The following is a 20,958-nucleotide window of genomic DNA, read 5'->3' on the forward strand; positions in this document are numbered from 1 at the left end:
CTTTAGGCCCAGCACCACTTCTCTAGGCCTTATCCCTTTGGTTGGCTCCTTGTGCACATCAGATTATAGTGGACCCCTGGGCCAGTCCCTCATTACAGATACAGATAGTGGCATTGTGTTAATCCAGCACCTTTAACAGATGGGCTACCAAAAATATGTATATGTTTACTGATTCATTCCTATATAAATAACTCTGTAAATCTGTATTCTGTAAATTCTTATATATACCTAAAACTTTGTACTTATTATCATTACACTGCCTTGTAGGCTGTAACTGTCTTAACCTGTGTTCTGTAATACATACTTAAGGGCCCTTTGATTAACAGCCAGCAGGTGGCAGTATAGCTTCATTAAAAAGAACATTATCAACTTATAAATGTTTATTCTTTTATTCAGACACCAGGGGTCATCCATGTGCTTCCACAATCCATGCTATTATCTGTTTTATTTTATACACTTTACAAGTTTTTCTTTTGTCAGACAAGAAATGGATGATGCCCAAGGCTGAATTTTACTCCTTTAGCTATAGACTGGAGATCTGAAGCTAAAGATTACAGCTACCAGTTCTGCATCAAGCACACTTCTTGTATAAATCATCAAAATATCATGTTGCAAAGTAATCCCAGTTATACATGAAGCATTCTGAACAAGTCTGCATTTAAAAATATCAAACTAGAAAGATTCCTGTGTAGTCTGAGCAGCTGCCCGTTGCTAAAACACAGACCAGCCTGGTTCAAGTGGTAAACTACACATTTTAAAGTGCTTTGAGCAAACAGACAGGTGTGTTGCAGAAATATATGCAAACCTGTAGGCCGGGTTGACAGAGTTGCATTTTTTCAACGCCAAATTGGGTTAGTTTTGGAACAATGTCGCAGGTGGAAAAGCAAGTCTGTGGGTGGTTTTTTTCTGCTATTTTAAAAATAGTCGGCGTACACCAAGATTTTGTTTTAAAGCAAATAAGAAATTTTAATCGAATCATTTTTACAGCAAATATTTCATTTGGCAAACAAAGGGAAAGTGTAAGTGCAGCCTGTGTGTCTCTGATCAGAGGGAAAGAGGGATTATGGATGTCAGTAATAACAGTACCACAGTGAACTCACTTTCCATGCAAAGGCTGGGGGCAAAAAGAAGAAAAATGGCTCTCCCTTTTCTAATGCCTGGGTTTTTTGGGGTTATTCCAGGTCTTTTTGTGAGAAGAAGTTGGGATGGAAATTTTCCTGAGACCTGGCAACCCTGACTGTAGACTACTGCATCACCTTTGGTTATGGAGGGTTGGGGTGCAGAAAAAACTCACAATAATGTCATTGTCTGATAAGCAGTTTTATGAGGAAGTGAAAGAAAGAACGAAAGAAAGAAAGAAGGAAAGAAGGAAAGGACGGGGGCCAAAATTAATGACACACAAAAACCTGTGCCGGTTTCGCCCCCATTGATTTTGTCATCAAAACGTAGCTGCTGTCTTTATGTGTGAAGGAAACCAAAGCCAACCCCCTCCTCTCTCACACACACACACACACACACACAGAGACACACACGCAGATGTGTGTGTGTGCTTTGTCGGCTCACACAGGCTCGGCTCTGAACCCGGTTCCACCGAACTTCGGACTTCGTGCAGGCGCGTGAACTTTATTTTCCTCTCTCCGCTTCCTTATCGCTTCCTCTCTTTCTTTCTGGCTGTGTTCGAGCTCGGACCGCGTAGCTCCTTCTGGCTCCTGGCTCCCTGCAGTCCACACCATCGACTAAGAGCAACACAATGACATTAAAATGCAGTAAAAACGAGTCTGCGGTGGTTCTGGAGAGGGCGAACAGCGCGCGCACGGCCCTGTCTGACCTGTACCTGGAGCAGCTGCTGCAAAACAAACCCAAGACTGACAAGGTAAAGAGAAGAGCCTTCTCACTCTTTCTGCCTGGGCTCCTTATAGCTCTGCACTCAGCATCTGTTTAATCAGGATTACCACAAGATTCAGGGCAAATTACAGCAAAAAAAAAATTAATTCATTAAAAACATGCTCACCATCCAACAGGCAACATTATAATATCTGTTCCATAGCTACATGACATTTATTTTATTATTGTACAGCTACAAAACCTAAACAAGATGTGCAGTCTAACAAATAACAGTTTGATCAACAATATGTTCTCTTAATCTGTGGTTAATTTATGAATGTTGTTAATGAGGTAATCCTGCAACATCATGTTTAACAGCATCACTGCGTAAACCGTGCGCAAGGATGATGCGCAAGTGCGCACCGGTGTGTTCCGGTTTGTGTTAACCGCAGTGTCCACGGCGTAGTGGAACTTTATATCCCGTTTTTTATTTTATACTTTAACAACCAACTCAAAGTCTCAGCACAAACATTACTTACGGATGAAGGACAAAACATAAGAGCTGATTAAGATATACATAGTGTTTTGGTTTTGTTTTTTAATCCAGCATAAAGTGGGTTTAGACTGCGCTACTTTCCAAATGTATCATGTTTTGACTAAGGGCTGAGCGATATGACGACATAATATCATTATCGTGAGTAGTTACGTCACAATACTCTTTTCGGAGATATCATGATAGCTTTTCTCACTTTTTTTTTTTTAAATATCGATTACAAACACACATCAATTGGAAACAGCTGATTTGATAAAATTGTGATAATTTATTAATCGACTATATTGAAATTATTCCGTTTTAATCCGAGTCATTTATATTTGTAGGCACATATTTTGATTCATATCATGTGTCATAGAAATGCCTTTAAGTATCGTGATATGATATTTTTGTTGAATCAACCACCCCGTATTGAATATTAAAATATTAGGAAAGATTACAGCGAAGGTAGGCGTTCGCTCTTCTTTCGACCTCATTCGTATCAAAGCTAAGGCTGAGTGACGTGATTATATAATAGCATTATTGTGATAAATTTTGTCACAGTACACTTTTATGAAATATCGTGGATATGGTGATGTGTTTTTTTTATAATTAAAATAATAATAATAATTACAAACTGATCAGAAGCAGCTGATTACAGAATTACAGAATTTTTTATATAAATATTTAATATAAATATATGTTTATATAAACACTACTGTATTGCTGGCAGTTTGTGAACATACATCATGACACACATTGTGTATTGCAGAAATGCCTTCCAGAATCATGATGTGATATTATTATTATGATGTGATATTGATGTGATATTATTATTATATCACTCACATCCCAAATTTAATCTAATCTTAAAAAATCTCTCTATCTCAAATTCGTTTTGGCCAAATCCTGATTTCTTTAATCAGCCTTGCTCTAGATAAGGCTTTATTCTTCTAATCAGCTCAGCTGTCTTTTTGTGAATGGTATAAATTCATCAGTGTTGATTGATTTCTCTTTTCCACACTACTCACACAACATATGGCATGACTCATCTCTTGCCATCAGTGGAATCTCAGTTTATAACAGGAGGCACAGTGAGAGTGAAACAAATGCTCTGAGTAATGGATTAATGTTATTAGAAAGACAATTATTTTATTATGGATGATGTTTCTTACACAAAAGGTTACCAAAACGTGCCTTTCCTCCGTATCTCCCTTTGTCTCTTAAGAGCTATGGGTTAAATGGGCTTTCATGTGAGACCATTTTAATGCAATTTTATTTGGCAAGGTAGCACTGGCACAAGTCGAGGTCGTCACATTTTGCTCTTGTGAGCGTGAACTGGGGGATGGGTTACTGAAACAAGGCTCTATTGTCTCCCATGGTGACTCATCAAGGCTACTGATGTACTGAGAAGAGATTAAGACTCGTGACAAAAGATTAAAATGCTAAAGAGTGATCAGTGATCGACTGTGTAACATTTTGTTATCCTTAAACGCAATGCCATCATGTGCCAAGCAAAAAAAAAAGGATTAGATAGACAGATAGATGTATACTGTGTTACAGAGCTCCATTTTCCATCTCAGATGGAAAGGATTTTTGTGATGATGAGCCTTTTTGCCTTCATTAACCTACTTCATAATTCTTAAACTTTGCACACAATACACTTTGTTCACAGGTCAAATGCTGAGGAAGCATTCCTCCAGTGAATCCTTGCTGGTGTTGGCGTTACTCCATTCTTAGTCATGTATCCAGGGCTAAGAAGGCTAAACACGCTATAAATAGACAGTCTATTTTGCCGTGTCTCATCACTGCAGTTGATGCAGGGAAGTCTGGGAAACAGCTTGGAGCTGGTTGCGTAACATATACCGTGTCCCCCCTGATTATGAAAACCTTTTCCTTTTAGATTAGGACAAGATGGTTCTCTGAACAGCAGTTAATGAAGAGTTATTTTTTCACTGCAGATGTTAATGAAAATTAAAAGCACTTGCACCAACAGTGATACTGTAGCTGTAGCAGAGCTGATTTTAAACAACTCATTGATCACATAATCAGCTCTAAAACCTACTTGGTGCAATCCGTCTGTCACTCCTATGAAGTCTCTAAAGTGTAAACACACAGCATGGTTCACACCCCGAGGCTCATTCTGCAGATCCAACACTCAGTGCTGTCGTTTTCTCGAGCTCGTTTGTGGTCAGCTCTGAAACATTCTTTCTACTAGATGTCTTGCAAAATTTGTAGGAATTTGAACAAACAAGAGCAGTTATGGTGATTTCATACAAATAAAATTTGTATGAAATATGCTTATCCTGTCTCTCACGCACTCCTGGAGAATATATAACTTTTGGCTTTGTGTTAGAAATGTTTGCATTTTTCAGACCAAGGTGTTGCATCATGATCATCTACTACCTCTGTACCTAGACTCTTAGGAAGAAAAGGTTAACTGTAGAATACCTAAGAGCTCTCTGGTTGTCCCTCTGAAGAAACCCATAAATGTATAAATGGGTGACACATTAAAGGAAAAACCAACATAAAGGATGTTCGTAAGTTTTTGGGGCATCTTGAGCCACCAGAGAAGCTTCAGTGCAACATCAGCATAGATGCTATAAGTCTCTGGAACTGTACTGGAGGGATGAAACACTAAATGATTCCTCTGTTGGCCCTGTCTGACATGTTAATCCAAAACCTTCCATAAGGTTGAGATGGTGACTGCAAAGGCCATAGCTAACATAACATTATTCCACATCGTATGAAGTATGCTAGCATTACAAATTCAATATCATTAGTTAATAGTAGCTAATAATGAACTGAAAAAATCTCAGTGCCTCCAAATGAGTGGTCAGTGGGGCCAGGAAACAGTTCGCTTCTGTGTTCGCTAAACTCGCTTATCCTTGCATGACGTTACACTCGCTGGCAATCCTCGCTGTTGGACAATGACAAAATGAACTTTCAAATTACGCTGAGATGTTGTAGTGGATGTACCATTTTTATTCATACCATCTGATCACAGCGAGATTTGCCAAGGATTTCAGCCTCACATCACTGGTAACCATGTTGACTAATAACAATTTCCAGCCTTCTGATGTCTTTTCCCATAAATCTAAATGCAGATGTCCGTTTAGTCACCGAGCCAGATGAGCAGTGTTTGTGACTGAAGCTCCTGTGATTCATAACCCAATAATGAACCCTCTGTCAGAGTAATCAGAATTGCCACACTGATCCAAATCAAGTTCAACAGGGCCAGCGTAGCATTATTATAAATGTCCCAGAACAGGGTATGACGTTAATCGCTTGACTGCATCACGCAGTACACGAGTCGTCAGCATTTACAAATTACTTTTACAGTTTATACGATCGTTTATTTTTTTAAGTTTTTCTTTAAGTCCCCCATCTGTAGAGTCCCCTCATATAGGAGTCTAAGTGGAGCGTTTAGAAAGCTTAGAACCTTTAACTAACAAAAACTCTTCTGTTTTTTTTTTTTTTTTTTTCTCATAAGAATGTAGAATGCACATGTAGAGTGCAAAAAGCACTTTGTAACAATGAATATGAATATTTCTTGTTTCCGTTGTTATCGTTATCTCGCTTGTTTTCAGCCACTGGCACATTTTTCACATGTCCCTTCAAGTGCATTTTCTGTTCACTCACAATTTCACTCACTTCTTTTAGTAGGTCAGAAGTCAGTCTTGAGTGATTAGGCTGTCACACGATAAGGGGGGGGGGGACGAGTCGGGGTTGGTGGAGCAAGTTGTTTTTCTCTGTGTTGTACACCATGTGACTTGACTTTATGAACTCAGTGTCTGCACATGGGAGAAAGTTCTTCAACCAGAAGTTGTTTTGTGTAGGAGAATCTACAGCCGAGAGAAACTTCACAGTGATTGTAATTGGGAGCAGGTATTAGCGTTATTTTAACTGCTGCTGTGTGAAATTCATTACTGTTGCACCAGTAGACTTTTGTGGTGAAATATTTCTTGGATTATTTAAATCTGTGCTTGCACCAGAGAAGATGAGCAACTTCTAGCAGGAGCCATGTCTCAACACATCGATCTGATAAGATAAAGGTGGTTACACCGATAACCTCTTCTGTTGAAACTGGTCAGAGATTTCTACATGCTGTTAATGTACTATGTACCAGTTTATTACATGGTGTGATGATACAGAGCAATGCTGAACAAATATGAATCATCTTTTAACCCTTTCTGATGTATTAGGTGTATAAGCCTACACTTTTAGAAAAAAAAAAACATAGCAAAGTCTCTAGTTAGTCCATCAATTGGTCTAAAATCAAGCTTCTGCTTCTGAATAAATTTAACTGGGGTGCTGAGGTCTGGGACACACTATTGACCACACCCTATAACGTGTCACTCACTCACACTATTGATCTGAAAAGAGAGTCCCTGAAAAGGCCCGAATGTGGTATAATTTACTTTCCCCCCATTATCTCCCTAATATGGTCTTAGCCATTTCTCATTTACCAGCCAGTTCTGCCCTATCATACGACATCGACCAAGTGAGAAGGCTAACACGTGCTTCCTCGGAGACATGTGAAGCCGGTTAACCGCATCTTTTCAAACTGTTGCTCCTGCTGCATCACAGGGCAGCGTAACACACTTGGAGCTATCTGCCCTCTTCCACATACATGCGCTCACAGATGCCCGCGATTGGCTAGTATCACTGTGATTGACAGGAGACAGAGAGCGAGTATGCCCCTCCCACCCAGAGAACACAGCCAGTTTTGTTCTCTTGGACTCCAGGCCACAGATGGCTGTGGCATTGTTGGGATTCAAACTCCCAATCTCCAGACAATAGTGCAGATGCTTTCCTTTTGTGCCACCCGAAACCCCTGCAAGTTCCATTTAGCAACCTCAGGAGGGTTTGTTTCCTTTTCAGAGAATTTCAAGTAAAACCTCTTTAGACCTTTAAGTGTTAATTGCATCACTGAGCATGGATTCTAGACAATACTAAATCTCAGGGTCCAGTAGTACAGTGTGAATCTGACTAGCGTTAGTAAAGGGTGAGAAAGAAGCAGCTGAATGATTCTTCCTGACTTGATGTCTTATATAATGTCACATTAAATAGATAAAACGTGACCTGTTGCTGTTCCTACACCATACTTTGCGTGTTCTTCTCTACCTGTGGTTGTATAGTTGCACATTCAGCTGACCGAGGTTATTTTGAGCTCCTTATACATGTTGACTCGAGCAGGCTGTTCAGAGAGTTTGCTAAGAGCATGTGACTTCCTCTGCGCTGCAGACAGTGTGCATCAGCATTTTTGGAATGAATCTTCAAGGAGGTGTTGTCATGCCTCTATCAGCTGAAAGGTTGTGCAAGAGCTGAGCTGGGATTTTCTGCCTCAAAGCAGTTTCAGGTTCTTCTGGTTCACGTCTGAAATCTAAACCACTATCCACGTTGAATATAAATATTAGAACAGTATGGATACGTTGCTGTGGAAACACTCTTAGGATTGACCCTGATGATCTGAAACCAGCATGGTGTCTCCCGCTACTCTTTCATTACCTAAATAGCACGTTTGTTCTTGACAGTTGTTCTAAACAGTTTGTTCTTTAAAAGAAGTATTGCCAAGTGACAGTGTCCACGTACAGGGCATTCTGATGGATTTGGGTTACTTTTGACTTCTGCTGCAGCTTGTGGTTTGGGTGTTTTGCAGGAGCAGTGGGCTAGCAGGGCTAATGCTGTTTTCGACTAAAGCTCGTAACTCAATGTCCAACCACCGACTAGGAAAACCAAACTTCATCTTCTTACCGAATTCCTACTTAAAGACAGAAAGGCGTCCTCAACCCCAAGTTCAGTACATGACGTCATGTCAACATGGCCGCTCACACCGTCAGCAGTTAATAAAATATCACTTCACTACTTTAAATAGGTTTATGAGAGTGTATAATACTACTATAGTTGCTAACAAAATGTTTACTTTCATGGCGTTCATGTTGTTTCCCCACTTTGTAACTCGAACCCATCAAGCTCGAAAATTACATAATTCCAAGTTCAGAATTCCCGCTTCCGAGTTGAGTCAAATGAGGCACAAACCTACTTGATTGTTCTCAAGATATGTTGTGTGGTCTCCTCCTTTTTATAATTATTCTTTATCCATGACTATTTTAGTAATAATGTGATGCCATTTTAGGACATGGGTGAGGAACAGTTTTGGGAAACCGCATGTTTCTTATACTGCTTGTTTCATATATTACTGGATGTGTTTTATTGACCATTAAGCTTGAGGTCGTTTTTAATTTTTATTTATTATTATTTTTTTTTGAATGTCTGTTGGGTATAGATCTGGCAACCCTGGTTGAAATAGTTTTTGAGCATCTCATTTTTTTCTTTACAGTCACTACTAGCAGTTCGTCAGCCTGGTTACTTGATAAATACAGTATCCTGCTTGTGTCTGTAGTTAAATAAGGACATCTGAACCTCCCTCTGCTAGTGTGTCTGTATTTCTGCATGAGTCATCCTGCACCAATTAGATTTGTCCTGAAGCCAAAGTCTTACTGTTTGGACCAGACACCACCCTACACCCCGTCCAACCCCAACCAACTAAACACACACACACACACACACACACACACACACATTCATTCCTGCTCCCATCCAATCAAGCATGTTAGCCATGCTAATTACAATGGCAGAAAATAATAAAAGAATCCTGTATTTAACCAATAGTGGCAGATTATTATACTACATTGATTGAATTTTTATTCTGTAACGCATGCACTACATGTCATGCACTACTGTTAATATTCAGCCATGGGAAAATGTGATGGAAAAACATAGCTGGTGATAAGACATTTTTACTCGTGTAAGTTTAAAAAGTAATCCTGTCATTTAAAAGTAATCTTGCTGTTAGACTTAATTTTTAAAAAACCACCACTGCTTGAGACCTTTTAGGCAAAAACCTTGAGACTTGAGAGATCATCTCATTTAAAACCTCCATGTACCTCCTCTTTTCAGCAGCAGCTCCTCCTCATGTTCATCCTCGCTCTTGGTTGTTTTTCCCAAATCCTCTTTTTTTTTTTAATCTCCCCAGAGCACTCACAAAGATCATTCTGCCTTAATGTAATTCCTCTAACCTCAGACGTCACATGATCCCAATTCATCTTCAGGCAGCAGCCACAAAGCCGGCAATATCGTTAAGTTCAGCTAATTGACATGCAGAGCTACTGGATCATCAGACGCTTTGTGTTTTAAATGAATTAATTCTGAAATGATTCAAATGTTAAGCAAAGAGCTGAAATACTACTCTGAGTTCTCAGGGACAGCAAACTGTATTGTTCCTCAGCACTACTGAGAAACCTTTTCAAATATTCATCTTCTCCCCTGAGTGCTTTAAAATCTGTCCATTTCCTGCAGCTCATTCTGTACTCGAGATAAAGCAACATGGCAATTATGTAAGGACCACATTATCATCGCGTTTAAGATGCGGGGGAAAAGAGGAGATGTTTAGTGTAGTGTTTTCCAGAAGAATATCCGCTTTGGCCTTTTAGCAAAACTGTAAAATATAAAGTGGAATTCTGAAATGGAGTATCATGGTATTTTTACTTTAATATATTACTCACAGCTCACATGTTTATAGCTTATGGTATACTGTATGTTTATAGCTTATGGTATACTGTATGTTTATAGCTTACGAAATACTGTATGTACTTTTAAAAAATGACATGATACTAAAATGTGGGAAAAAGGGAACCTTGATGTTCCAGTTGTTGCTGAACTGACAGGACACTTTCATATCCTGACACTGTGTGTATGTGTGTGTGTGTGTGTGTGTGTGTGTGTGTGTGTGTGTGTAAGAAAAGCAGAATGGTCAGCAGTATTTTCGCTGATTTCAGCATTTTTTTCACATAAAAATCTTTGTTTCAGCAGACTAACTGCTTTGTTGCTCGTGTTTGTATCCCTCTTGAGTACTAGCACTTATTCCAACCCTAGCTGTAGCTGTGTGTAAGTGTGTGTAGTTGGATGTGTCTGCTCTGTGCTCCTTTTAAAAATATCAATATTGTGATTAAAGTCTTTAAAAATGTTTTTTCTAATAATTAAACCCTGAGTGGAAGCAGCTAAAATTTGGTACTTAATCTTTACAATTATAAAATGTCTTTACAGTTGTTAAATATCTTTTAAAATATGAACAAATATAAATAAACAAATGGAAATAAATAATTCCATATACTTATATATTTAATATTGTATATTTGTTTGTGAGCAAAACTATATATCATGACGTATATGAGGAATATCCTGAATCCCATACATCCTTCACCTTTGGCCTAATTTATATAAAATCTTATTAAATATTTTTTTTTTTTATAGTTCTGATTTTTTTTCACCAGTAACTTTGAATTAGATGTCTTTAATTGCAAATCTTTCCACTTAAAAAGTTCAAAATAAAGAAAAAATCATTGGTGAAAAATTTAAATTTTATTAAATACACCACTAAAAAAAAAGAATTTCAATTAATGAGATATGTACGTAATATAAATATATGCAATTCATATTCAAATATGTTTGTAAATTTATTTGAAATGTGTGTTACCTGTCAGCTCTTATTATGGAAATTATCGAAGGGAAGAGTTCATATTATTTTCCCCCTCAAACAAATCTCTATCCACATTTATGATTCCCACAAACAATCATTTGAATTAATGAGGGCACTTGTTGACTGCTCCGCCCAATAACTGCCCTTTCAATTATATCCCATTTCTTTTCTAAATCCAGGAAAACTTGCTGAAGCAGCTGTTCATGCTAATCACACACACGCTAGAAATGTTCTGGGAATATTCCTCATTAACTTTACAAGGAACTGCATGTTTTCTTTCCCAGTGATCTCTTTCTCAATGCCTCAGCACAGGACCAAAGTCCCAGTCCTGCAGTTAAGAGTCATAAGCACCGTGTGATCTTTAGTCTGTGCTGAGACATGCAATAGTGCACATCAGATTAGCATTAATGCTCCACACGTGAGCCTTGAATTCACTGTATGAAAGCTGAATTACGCAATGATTCGTCTCACTGTGCGGTTCTGATGACCGTTGTCATCGTGATCCTTTTCCTTATTACGTGATTAAAGGGAGGTGCCCAGAAGTTTCTCATCAGCAAGTTTTACATCTGCGTAACCTTTTAGCCTCCATACTTAATGTATTAATGACATGTTAGAGGAGAGCAGGGAAAGTTGTCACACTTCACACTGATTTTTTTTATTTATTTATTTATTTTCTCATTTCTTGGGTGTGGTATGTTAAAATGGAATAAATATTATACCAGATTTCAGGGACAAATTTAGTATTCATTATAACTTCATGTTTTATGTCAGAATGGAGTTATAGACAGTGAAGTAAAAACTGTGTACTTGTGATGATTTGTTCCTCTTTTTGTTTTAACTTCATATTTGGAACCAATCCAACTTAAATTAAAAATCAGTGGGATGAAGATCTAATGCCAGATAAATAATATACTGTACAGGGTGTCTGAAAAATTATCTTTACAACTTTAATACTCAATTAAAAAGAAATTAGCATGCATATAATTACCATAGAAGTTTAGACCCAAAAAACCCAAACGTTTTTTTTGCTAAAAGTAACGAAGTTACTAACTTTCAATATGAGTACCATTACTGATACCCAGAAAAACACCCAGATCCACACCAAAGCTGTGAATATCGGCTGTGATTCCCGTCTTCAGATCATCACTGTTAGTCACCCGAGCGTTCTACATGTGATCTTTGACGAATCCCGAGACAAAGAAATCGTAGGGTGTGACGTCGGGCGATCTGTGTGACAGTCAGACAGGGTACGAGTGCATGTGTTTTGGGACTTGCTGATGATAATACCGGATGTTTCGTGTCGGCTGTTCATTAGCACAACAGTGTACACTGTACAGTGTACACTAAACTTGTCACCTGTGTCACCTGGTATCGGATATTGGTATCGTGGCATCTTTTAATAATACGAGTACGAGTAAATGAGCTCAGTATCAGGCCAATATCTGATATCAGATTTAGATTAGATTAGATTCAACTTTATTGTCATTGTGCAGAGTACAAGTACAGAGCCAATGAAATGCAGTTTAACATCTAACCAGAAGTGCAAATAACAATATGTCTATATACACACAAACGTGCAAGGTATGTGGTAGAGAAAGTAGAGACCAGCTCAGTGCAAATATAGAAGGTGCATGTAGTAATTAGTCAGTATTGATGCACCCCTGGTTAAAAAAAAAACAAAAAAACAATTGTGAACATTGATACCTAACAAGGTTTTGTAAAATGTGAAGTGTCTATTTATATAAGAAGATTGTGCTCACGTTAGTTTAGAGTGAATTTGACCAGATGTGAACAAAAAAGTGACTTCAGAACTCGAAATCACACAAAACAGCCATTTAATTTTTGAGTTAGCGTCTGGTGTTGGACATATGACTAGTGTGAGAACTGACAACATACCCCACTCTCCCCTTATCCTGAGCTATTCAGCAATAAGAGTGTTATAGTCAGGAAGCACTGTGTAGTACTGACATAAGCACTGCTAACCTTCATATTATTAGCAGCCATTTTCTAGCACTTGGATTATAACAGTATGGAAACCAATCAGTCAGTACAAAATGTGGCGAGTCACCAGGTTGGCTTTTAGGATCACTGAAATTAAAACTGAACTACTGGCATTTAGATTAAGTATCTCAGTAGAAAATTCAACAGATTTACTTGACATAATAAAAGCAAATTTATAACCTTGATAAACTACAAATGGCTTTATCAGATAATCCTTTCGCTGCTGAGAGAGGATTACACAACCGACATTATTCCAAGCTTTCGATGCATTTCTGCAGAACAAAAAACCCTTGAAATGATTCACTAGTGTTCTGTGAGTTTACTGATGCCTTCCCTTTCCGCGACGTTGTAGACCTCTGAGCCGTACCCACAACCATGACAACCCTGTCATGTCTTTTGGGATCTAATGAGTTGTTAAAAATGTGAAAGTTTAATCTTTAACCTAGAGCAAATGGCAGAAGTAGATATGTGCTATAAAGCACAGCTGAACCCTTTTAACGTGACATTCTGACATTACCCAGTGGTGGTGCTCGCGAATAAACGCTGTGTGTGAAGTATTGTATAGGTCACATATCCGTGCACACACACTACACTCTTCCAGAGGTTTCAGATCGTTTGTAGGAAGCTGTAAAATTTGTGTCTCAAATGATATGAAGTGCTATATAGAGAAAGTTTTAATAAAATTTAAATCCAGAATATTTTATATTTGTGAGGCTACGATAAAGGCGGGTTTGTTGAGGAGAAATAACTATGTATAGGTCATTTCAGTGTATTATTTATCATTTAATAACTTACTGATTTTCCCAAAGTGCTATCTTAATATTCATGTAGGTACTAGCTAGGACCCTCTTTGCTCTCAGAACAGCCTCATTTCTTCATGGCATGGATTCCACAAGGTGTTGGAAACGTTCCTTCGAGATTCTGCTCATTATTGACATGATTGCATCCCAAAATTTATGGAAATTTGTCGGCTGCATGTTCATGCTGCGTATCTCCTGTTTCACCACATCCCAGTGGTGCCTTATTGGGTTTTGTTGGATCTGGTGACTGGGGAGGCCATCGAAGTACCCTGAACTCATCGTCATGTTCTTCTAACCAGTTTCAGACGACTTTTAGACATTATCATGCAGGAAGTAGCAGTTATAAGATGGTAAGTTGTGGCCATAAAGAGAAATACAAGGTCAGCCGAGATGCTCAGATAGGCTGTAGGGTTCTAACGATGCACGATTGGTATTAAGAGGCCCAAGGTCTGACAAGAAAACTTTCCCCTTTATTTGGAACCAATCCAACTTAATTAAAAAATCAGTGGGATGAAGATCTAATGCCAGATAAATAATATACTGTACAGGGTGTCTGAAAAATTATCTTTACAACTTTAATACTCAATTAAAAAGAAATTAGCATGCATATAATTACCATAGAAGTTTAGACCCAAAAAACCCAAACGTTTTTTTTTGCTAAAAGTAACGAAGTTACTAACTTTCAATATGAGAACCATTACTGATACCCAGAAAAACACCCAGATCCACACCAAAGCTGTGAATATCGGCTGTGATTCCCGTCTTCAGATCATCACTGTTAGTCACCATTACTCCACCACCACCAGCCTGGACTGTTGACACAAGGTTTAAGATTTAGATTTCTGCCTTAAGATTTAACATGTTGTGCGTGCTGACATGCTTTTCTGCTCAACACGGCTGTAAAGAGTGGTTATTTGACTTACTGTAGCCTTTCTACACCCGCAGAACTGCCACTCACTAGATGTTTTTTGTTTTTCACATCATTGTGTGTAAACTCCAGAGACCTCACTGAAAAGTATAGCTTTTCATGTGGTTGCCATTAATTAATGTGTGTGTGTGTGTGTGTGTGTGTGTGTGTGCATTTTCAGGCAGCCATGCAGACATTTGAAGTGAAGGAGCAGGATACAGTATACACTAACGGCAGCACTGGCCATATGAACGGCAAAGAAGTGACTAAGATGCGCGAGGTGGCCTTCGAGAAGCATCCGTCAGAACCACTGGTACTGTCCTGACTTCAGTTAGAAGATTCTAGCCATTTCAGAATCGTTCTGAATGTTTGTCATCAAGCTCACATTTTTTGTCTTGTCTTCTTGCGTTCCTCTGTTTCTGTTCAGGGTGTGACTCTCAAACTAAACGAGAAACAGAAGTGTATGGTGGCAAGAATATTACACGGGGGGATGATCCACAAGCAAGGTGAGTGATGCTTGATTTAGACTTAACTGCATTAAAGGTATTTCACAGATGTTTTTTTATCCACTTAGAAACAAGGCAGAGTATAATCTAAAGTACATCTACAATGCTAACGGCATTGGCATGGTGTGTGTATGTGTGGGTGTGTGTGTGTGTGTCCTAGGTTCCTTACACGAAGGAGATGAAATTGCTGAGATTAACGGTAAAAGTGTTGCGAATCAGAGCGTGGACCAACTGCAAAAGATTCTGGTTAGTATTTCTCCTAAAGCTGCCAGTAATATAAGGATGATCCACGTACACTTGTTCTTAAAATGAATTTTATTATCATTATATAATTATAATTGCAGAAAGATACAGATGGCATCGTGACTTTGAAAATCATCCCAAATCAGCAAAGTCGCTTCATGGTTTGTGAGGTGAGCAAAACTCTTTACTGCTTGTGTATTTTGAGTAATTTGTTTGTCTTTATGTTGGTATTGTTTTAAATTTACTCATTTGGGTGTGAAATAAGCTCTACTCAACTAAAAGATTATTATTATTATTATTATTACACTGCAAGTGAAAATATCTTGAATATAGTCAAATATATCTTGTATTTCCTAATATAAGGAACTATTTATAGATATTTCATTAATTTCAAGCTTGAAATAGTCTTGTCCTGTTGGCAGATAATTTTTGTAATTGTAAGCATTTATTTCTAGAAAGAAACAGAATTATCTGGCAATACAATAAGAAAACATAAAGCTTCATCTCATAATAAGAAATGTTTTGCAGTGGATGATGATGATGATGATGATTTTAAATTTTATTCTTAACTTTATAGCATTTGAAAGTAACTGCTTTCAAACACATGGTTTGTTCTTTATTAGGGGAATCCTGTAATCCTCTGAATCAGGTGACTATTTAGTCATTTAGACGTCAGTAGTGGCTAACCGTAGAAAATCCCACTTCCTCATTAAACACTGTACTGTTTTTTGGTAACTGCTAACAAAGCTTTTCAATTCTGGTTTCATTTTTTTTCCAAAACTCTTCTCATAATTAGCACAAGGGCACTCTGTTTCACTGCTTTGACACAAAGTACATTCTGTGAACACTGTTAAAGAAATTTTCAGAATATATTCCTCATTCAAGCTCCGTCATCTGGAAAACGCCTCACTCCTGCCCTCGCTGGTCTAGCTCTAGTGGCTTTTGTGTGCAACACCGGCACCCTAAACCCTGCTGTCCTCCTCCGACACTTTGTCCACTTTGTCCACTTTGTTCTCTTTTTCATTTTGGTTCGTTCTGAACAGAAGTGTGATTTTTACATTCCTGCTCTAGCATTCCACGCTCTTCTCTTTAGTTGGAAATTGATTAAAGGAAATAAAAGAACGCTTCTTTGCATATGAAAGCTGACTGCGCTTATAGGAAGTCTATGGTATAAATAAAAACAAACACTGCATTTCACCAGAAAAAATATTTATTTTTAACATTTTCAGATCATCCTTCTACTTTGCAGTGTGATTTCCTCCTCGCAGAATTGTAGGAAATATAATTTCTACTTGGATTATCCGGTTATCCGTTGCGCCTTCTCTGAAAACCCGGCTATTACTTAATTATGTGCTGTAGTCAGGCGAAGAGGAAGTGACAAATACTGCACAGGAAGTAAGGCCTATTGGGAAAACGTTGAGGTTTAGGCTTCACTCGAAATCATACTTGAATGAAAAAAAGCACATTTTTTAAAAAAAATCATGTTTTTACTCTAGAACTCTTTAGAAGGATAAGATTTTCATGTTTTCAATTACATTCAACGAATATGTTATGAATACATTTGTCCACTTTTGTGCACTCTTTTGAAGCCAAGAATGAGAAACAGGACACACCAAATGACACCGCAAAGCCACAAGGGCACCACTTGTGTCCAAATGTCCTTGTTCAAAATGTTGACTAACAAACATGAAATGATTGTGAAATAAATAAACTGCTTAAACATGTCAGGAGTGTGTTATCCCAAATAACATCACAGCTGCCATGTGGTTGGTAAAAACACTGGAACAAATGCTGTAGTAGCATTTAATGAAAAGCTGTTTATATCACCCTCACATATTCTCCAAGGATCTTCATTCAGTTTAAATGTTGCATTAAATTCATGGATGAAAACCACATTATCGATAAAGAACTAAATGTAGCCTAAAGACTTTTTATTGCACATGCAGTTGGTTTGAGAAGAGTGGACATCGGCGCCCTCTGCCACACAGCTCCTGTACAAGATCCTCCACTTTCTTCTGGAGTTCTCCCACTCCAACCTTAAACCACTTGGTGTTGAGTCCCTGAGCACAGCCGTGGCAACTGTGTTTAATCATCTACTGTTTAATCATCTACTGTTTGTTTTACTGCAGATGTACATGAGGGCTCAGTTCGACTACGACCCTGCCAAGGACGAGCTCATCCCATGCAAAGAGGCTGGCCTTAAATTCAAAACTGGCGACATAATCCAGATCATCAACAAGAAGGATCCGAACTGGTGGCAGGGCAGGGTGGACAATTCAGGCAAAGACTTTGCCGGACTCATACCGTCCCCAGAACTTCAGGAATGGTATGGTCCAATCTAGCCAGGTTTACTAACATCACTGTAATTTACTTGAACTAAACCACGTAGAATGATATACAAACTCGAATATAAATTTATATTTGGTATTTAAATTTGACATTATTCACGATTTCTTGATTCCTAAAGTAACTATTCGTTTTCCTTATTTGCTTTATTTATGCTTTTATCTTTTCCCAGGCGTGTGGCTAGCAAAAGTAAGAGCAGTGGTGAGGCCAGTCAGTCGTGTAGTCCTTTTGGCAAAAAGAAGAAATGCAAAGACAAGTACCTGGCAAAACACAGTTCTAGTAAGTAACACGTCCCTTTTTATAAGGATTTCTAATGCATTTATAATTCTTAAGTGGATTTGAAAAAACAATCTGCCTTTTTTTCTCCAGTCTTTGATCAACTTGATGTCATTTCTTATGAAGAGGTTGTGCAGCTGCCTGCATTCAATCGAAAAACACTGGTACTCATAGGTGCGTATGGTTACCTGAAAATGTCACGCATTCCAGAGAATGTAGTACAGATGCGTTGTGTAAAACATTAGCATTAATTTAATTGTGTATGTTGCATTAATACTAAACCATACTTCTGTCTTCTGCTCTGTGTAGGTGCTCCTGGTGTGGGAAGGAGTCACATTAAAAGTTCGCTCCTGACCAAGTACCCAGAAAAGTTCGCCTACCCTGCACCTCGTACGTAGTTTATGCAGCACAACATTTTAAACGTTAAACGTTACTGTTAAGTGTGATTTTGGATTCACTGACATCGCAAACGACCAACCACACGATAACTATCTCCAAAAAACTCGTTTTGTCCGAGCGTTAAAGTTTGAGCACGGACGTGAGCGTACGCGAAGTACAGAGAGCAAATCAGATCTTCAAGATTCTGAAAAAAAACTGTAAAATATCAGCTACTAGAGAGGTTTAGGAACAACCACCAAGCTGTAGAAACAGTTTAAACAGTTTAAACATGACTTTACAAGCTCAGAATTCAGGCACAAGTTTGATCATTCGTTACACATTTACACTGTGTTGTGCCGATGCATGTGTATGGCATATAATGTGATTCATGACAAGTTGTTTGGAAAAAAAAACTTTACATGATAGTAAATCTGAACTCTTCCAAATAGTTTTGTGTTCATTCTGTAATTGTAAACTTGAACGTACGCAATGTAGATAGAATTGGCTTTTCTCTATATTCTGTATCTATCTACACACTCTAAAGTCGCTGTGCTACATCCTTACCTACAGGAAGGTAGTAATAAAATAATAATATTAATCAGCATGGACATACACTGCTGTTATTCTAATTAGTCAATAATAAAGCATTAATAATCATTTTAATCAGATTTGAGGCGCTGTGTAACGAGGCGCTGTATAAAGTACTAATAAAACATCTCTTAATCCAATCAGACACAACCAGACCTCCAAGGAAAGACGAAGAAAACGGACAGGAATATTATTTCATCTCCAACGAAGAGATGACCAAATGCATTGTGGGGAACGAGTTCCTGGAGTACGGAAGTTTTCAGGGCAGCATGTTTGGCACCAAGATCGAAACCATCCAGAAAATCCATGAGCAAGACAAGATTGCACTGCTGGATGTAGAGCCTCAGGTACACACAAAAATGGGTTCTCTGAATGATTTTTTTTTTTAAAGGAAAGCCGTCTGTTGTAGGGTTTAGCAAAAAGCTTCAAGAGGAGCAAACCTAAGAACCATTTAGGGTGCTAGAACCTTCTCTCCAAGGCTGAAGGTCTTCAGACATTTGCTCGATTTTGTTTGATTAGTTTCACTTTGAAACAATTTTTAAGTGCTAGAAGTTCCTTGCATCTGAGAATGTTCCTTGCTTGGTCAAGAGTTTGGTAGTGTATGCTTTGATGAATAATATTGGTTCTTATTGGTTTTAGTAGTTTATTTTAATATTAATACGTTTTAGTAGTAATGAAAGCTAATAAAATGATACAACTGTAAAATGCCAGTTAAAAACATCCCAACTGTAGTCATATTTTACAGCAAGGTCAATAAACCAATTTATCTGATGTTATACAGCCTCATGGAGCAAATATAGGGTTTTAGACCCATTTCTGTTACTCTTTGGGATGAGAAATATTCCTTAAAATGTATTTATTTAAAGAAAAACAAACACAAACCTGTAATGTGCTCCGGACTTTACAGATATTTACACTCTAACATGCAAGTATTTGAAAAGACATTTCATGTCGCTTTCACCCCGGTCGTAAACATAGTAAACAATTGTAGTTTTCTTTCAGATGCTGAAACTCCTCAGAACAGCCGAGTTTGCTCCCCTTGTCGTGTTCATAGCACCAACCAACTCCGGCAACCAGGTCAGTCACGTCTTCGTTTCCATTTTTTTTCCCCTATTCATCCAGTTCCAAATTGCACTTTAAATCTATAAGTTATACAAAAGCCTCGATTCATTGCAGTCTTTACCTTTTTAAATTGATGCATTGCTACATCCCAGTGATCTAAAGCATCGAATGGAGATCATTGGAAATTGGTCATAACCCACTTTCTATCTCCACACCACAGTCAGAAGCACTGCAAGCCATCCAGAAGGAATCAGACACCATTTTCAACACCTACCGCCATTTCTTCGACGTGATCCTCGTCAACAACGATGTAGACGAGAGCGTGAAAGGTGTGGAAGAGGCCTTGGAGAGAGCCTCCTCTAGCCCCCAGTGGGTTCCTGTGTCCTGGGTCTACTGATGATGATGATATCAACCATACCCTTCACCAGATCCTCCCTCATGTCCAATCAGAACGAACCCTCACTCTTGTAAATCAGGTGCAATACCAAGTCACAAGACTAAACTCAAGCTGTCTCAATCAGTTCAGGCTGCTAGCCCCTGGCTAACATACGTATTTAAAATGTTCATTTTATTAAAGCAATAAGTTAGAGATTTTTCTTTTCCTTTCAGATATGAATCAGATATAAGAGTTATAAAAATAAGAGCACTACGCAGTGCAAGTAAACGTCAGGTAGGTGGGGTAGAATAAATGATGCAAAAAGGACCACTACTGTGATAAACAGCACTCTGTTCAATCTTGAACATGGTTTCAGTGTTCTGTTGTATTACTGTAATACCATGGAACCCCATCAAGTTTACATTTGCTGTATTAAAAAAACAGGGAAACTATACGTCAAATGGTTGTTGGCGACTTTTCAGTGTCTGTTGTTATGGATATAGCTCATGAAGGTGGTGCACTTTTGAAATTAACTGAATAAATATCCAAGACTGGCAACCTTCTGGTGTTTCTGATA

At 38.2% G+C, this 20,958-nt stretch overlaps 1 protein-coding gene across 2 annotated transcripts; it reads left to right on the forward strand.

Moving 5' to 3' along the window:
• The first annotated feature begins 1,495 nt into the window (after positions 1 to 1,495).
• Positions 1,496 to 20,939, forward strand: mpp1 (MAGUK p55 scaffold protein 1). Of its 2 annotated transcripts, none has more exons than XM_026938730.3 (12): positions 1,496 to 1,873; positions 14,788 to 14,919; positions 15,034 to 15,112; positions 15,273 to 15,358; positions 15,457 to 15,525; positions 17,485 to 17,681; positions 17,874 to 17,980; positions 18,071 to 18,151; positions 18,287 to 18,367; positions 19,088 to 19,290; positions 19,946 to 20,020; positions 20,226 to 20,939. In XM_026938730.3, exons 1-12 carry the CDS (start codon positions 1,751 to 1,753, stop codon positions 20,400 to 20,402), a joined length of 1,410 nt encoding a protein of 469 aa, XP_026794531.1. In that variant the 5' UTR covers positions 1,496 to 1,750; the 3' UTR covers positions 20,403 to 20,939. The 2 variants fall into 2 exon arrangements, with proteins under 2 accessions (XP_026794531.1, XP_034167340.1); XM_034311449.2 differs by lacking the exon at positions 1,496 to 1,873 and adding an exon at positions 6,136 to 6,244.
• Positions 20,940 to 20,958: the final 19 nt, after the last annotated feature.

Source organism: Pangasianodon hypophthalmus, chromosome 15, assembly GCF_027358585.1.
Source record: "Pangasianodon hypophthalmus isolate fPanHyp1 chromosome 15, fPanHyp1.pri, whole genome shotgun sequence".
Lineage (NCBI taxonomy): Eukaryota > Metazoa > Chordata > Actinopteri > Siluriformes > Pangasiidae > Pangasianodon > Pangasianodon hypophthalmus.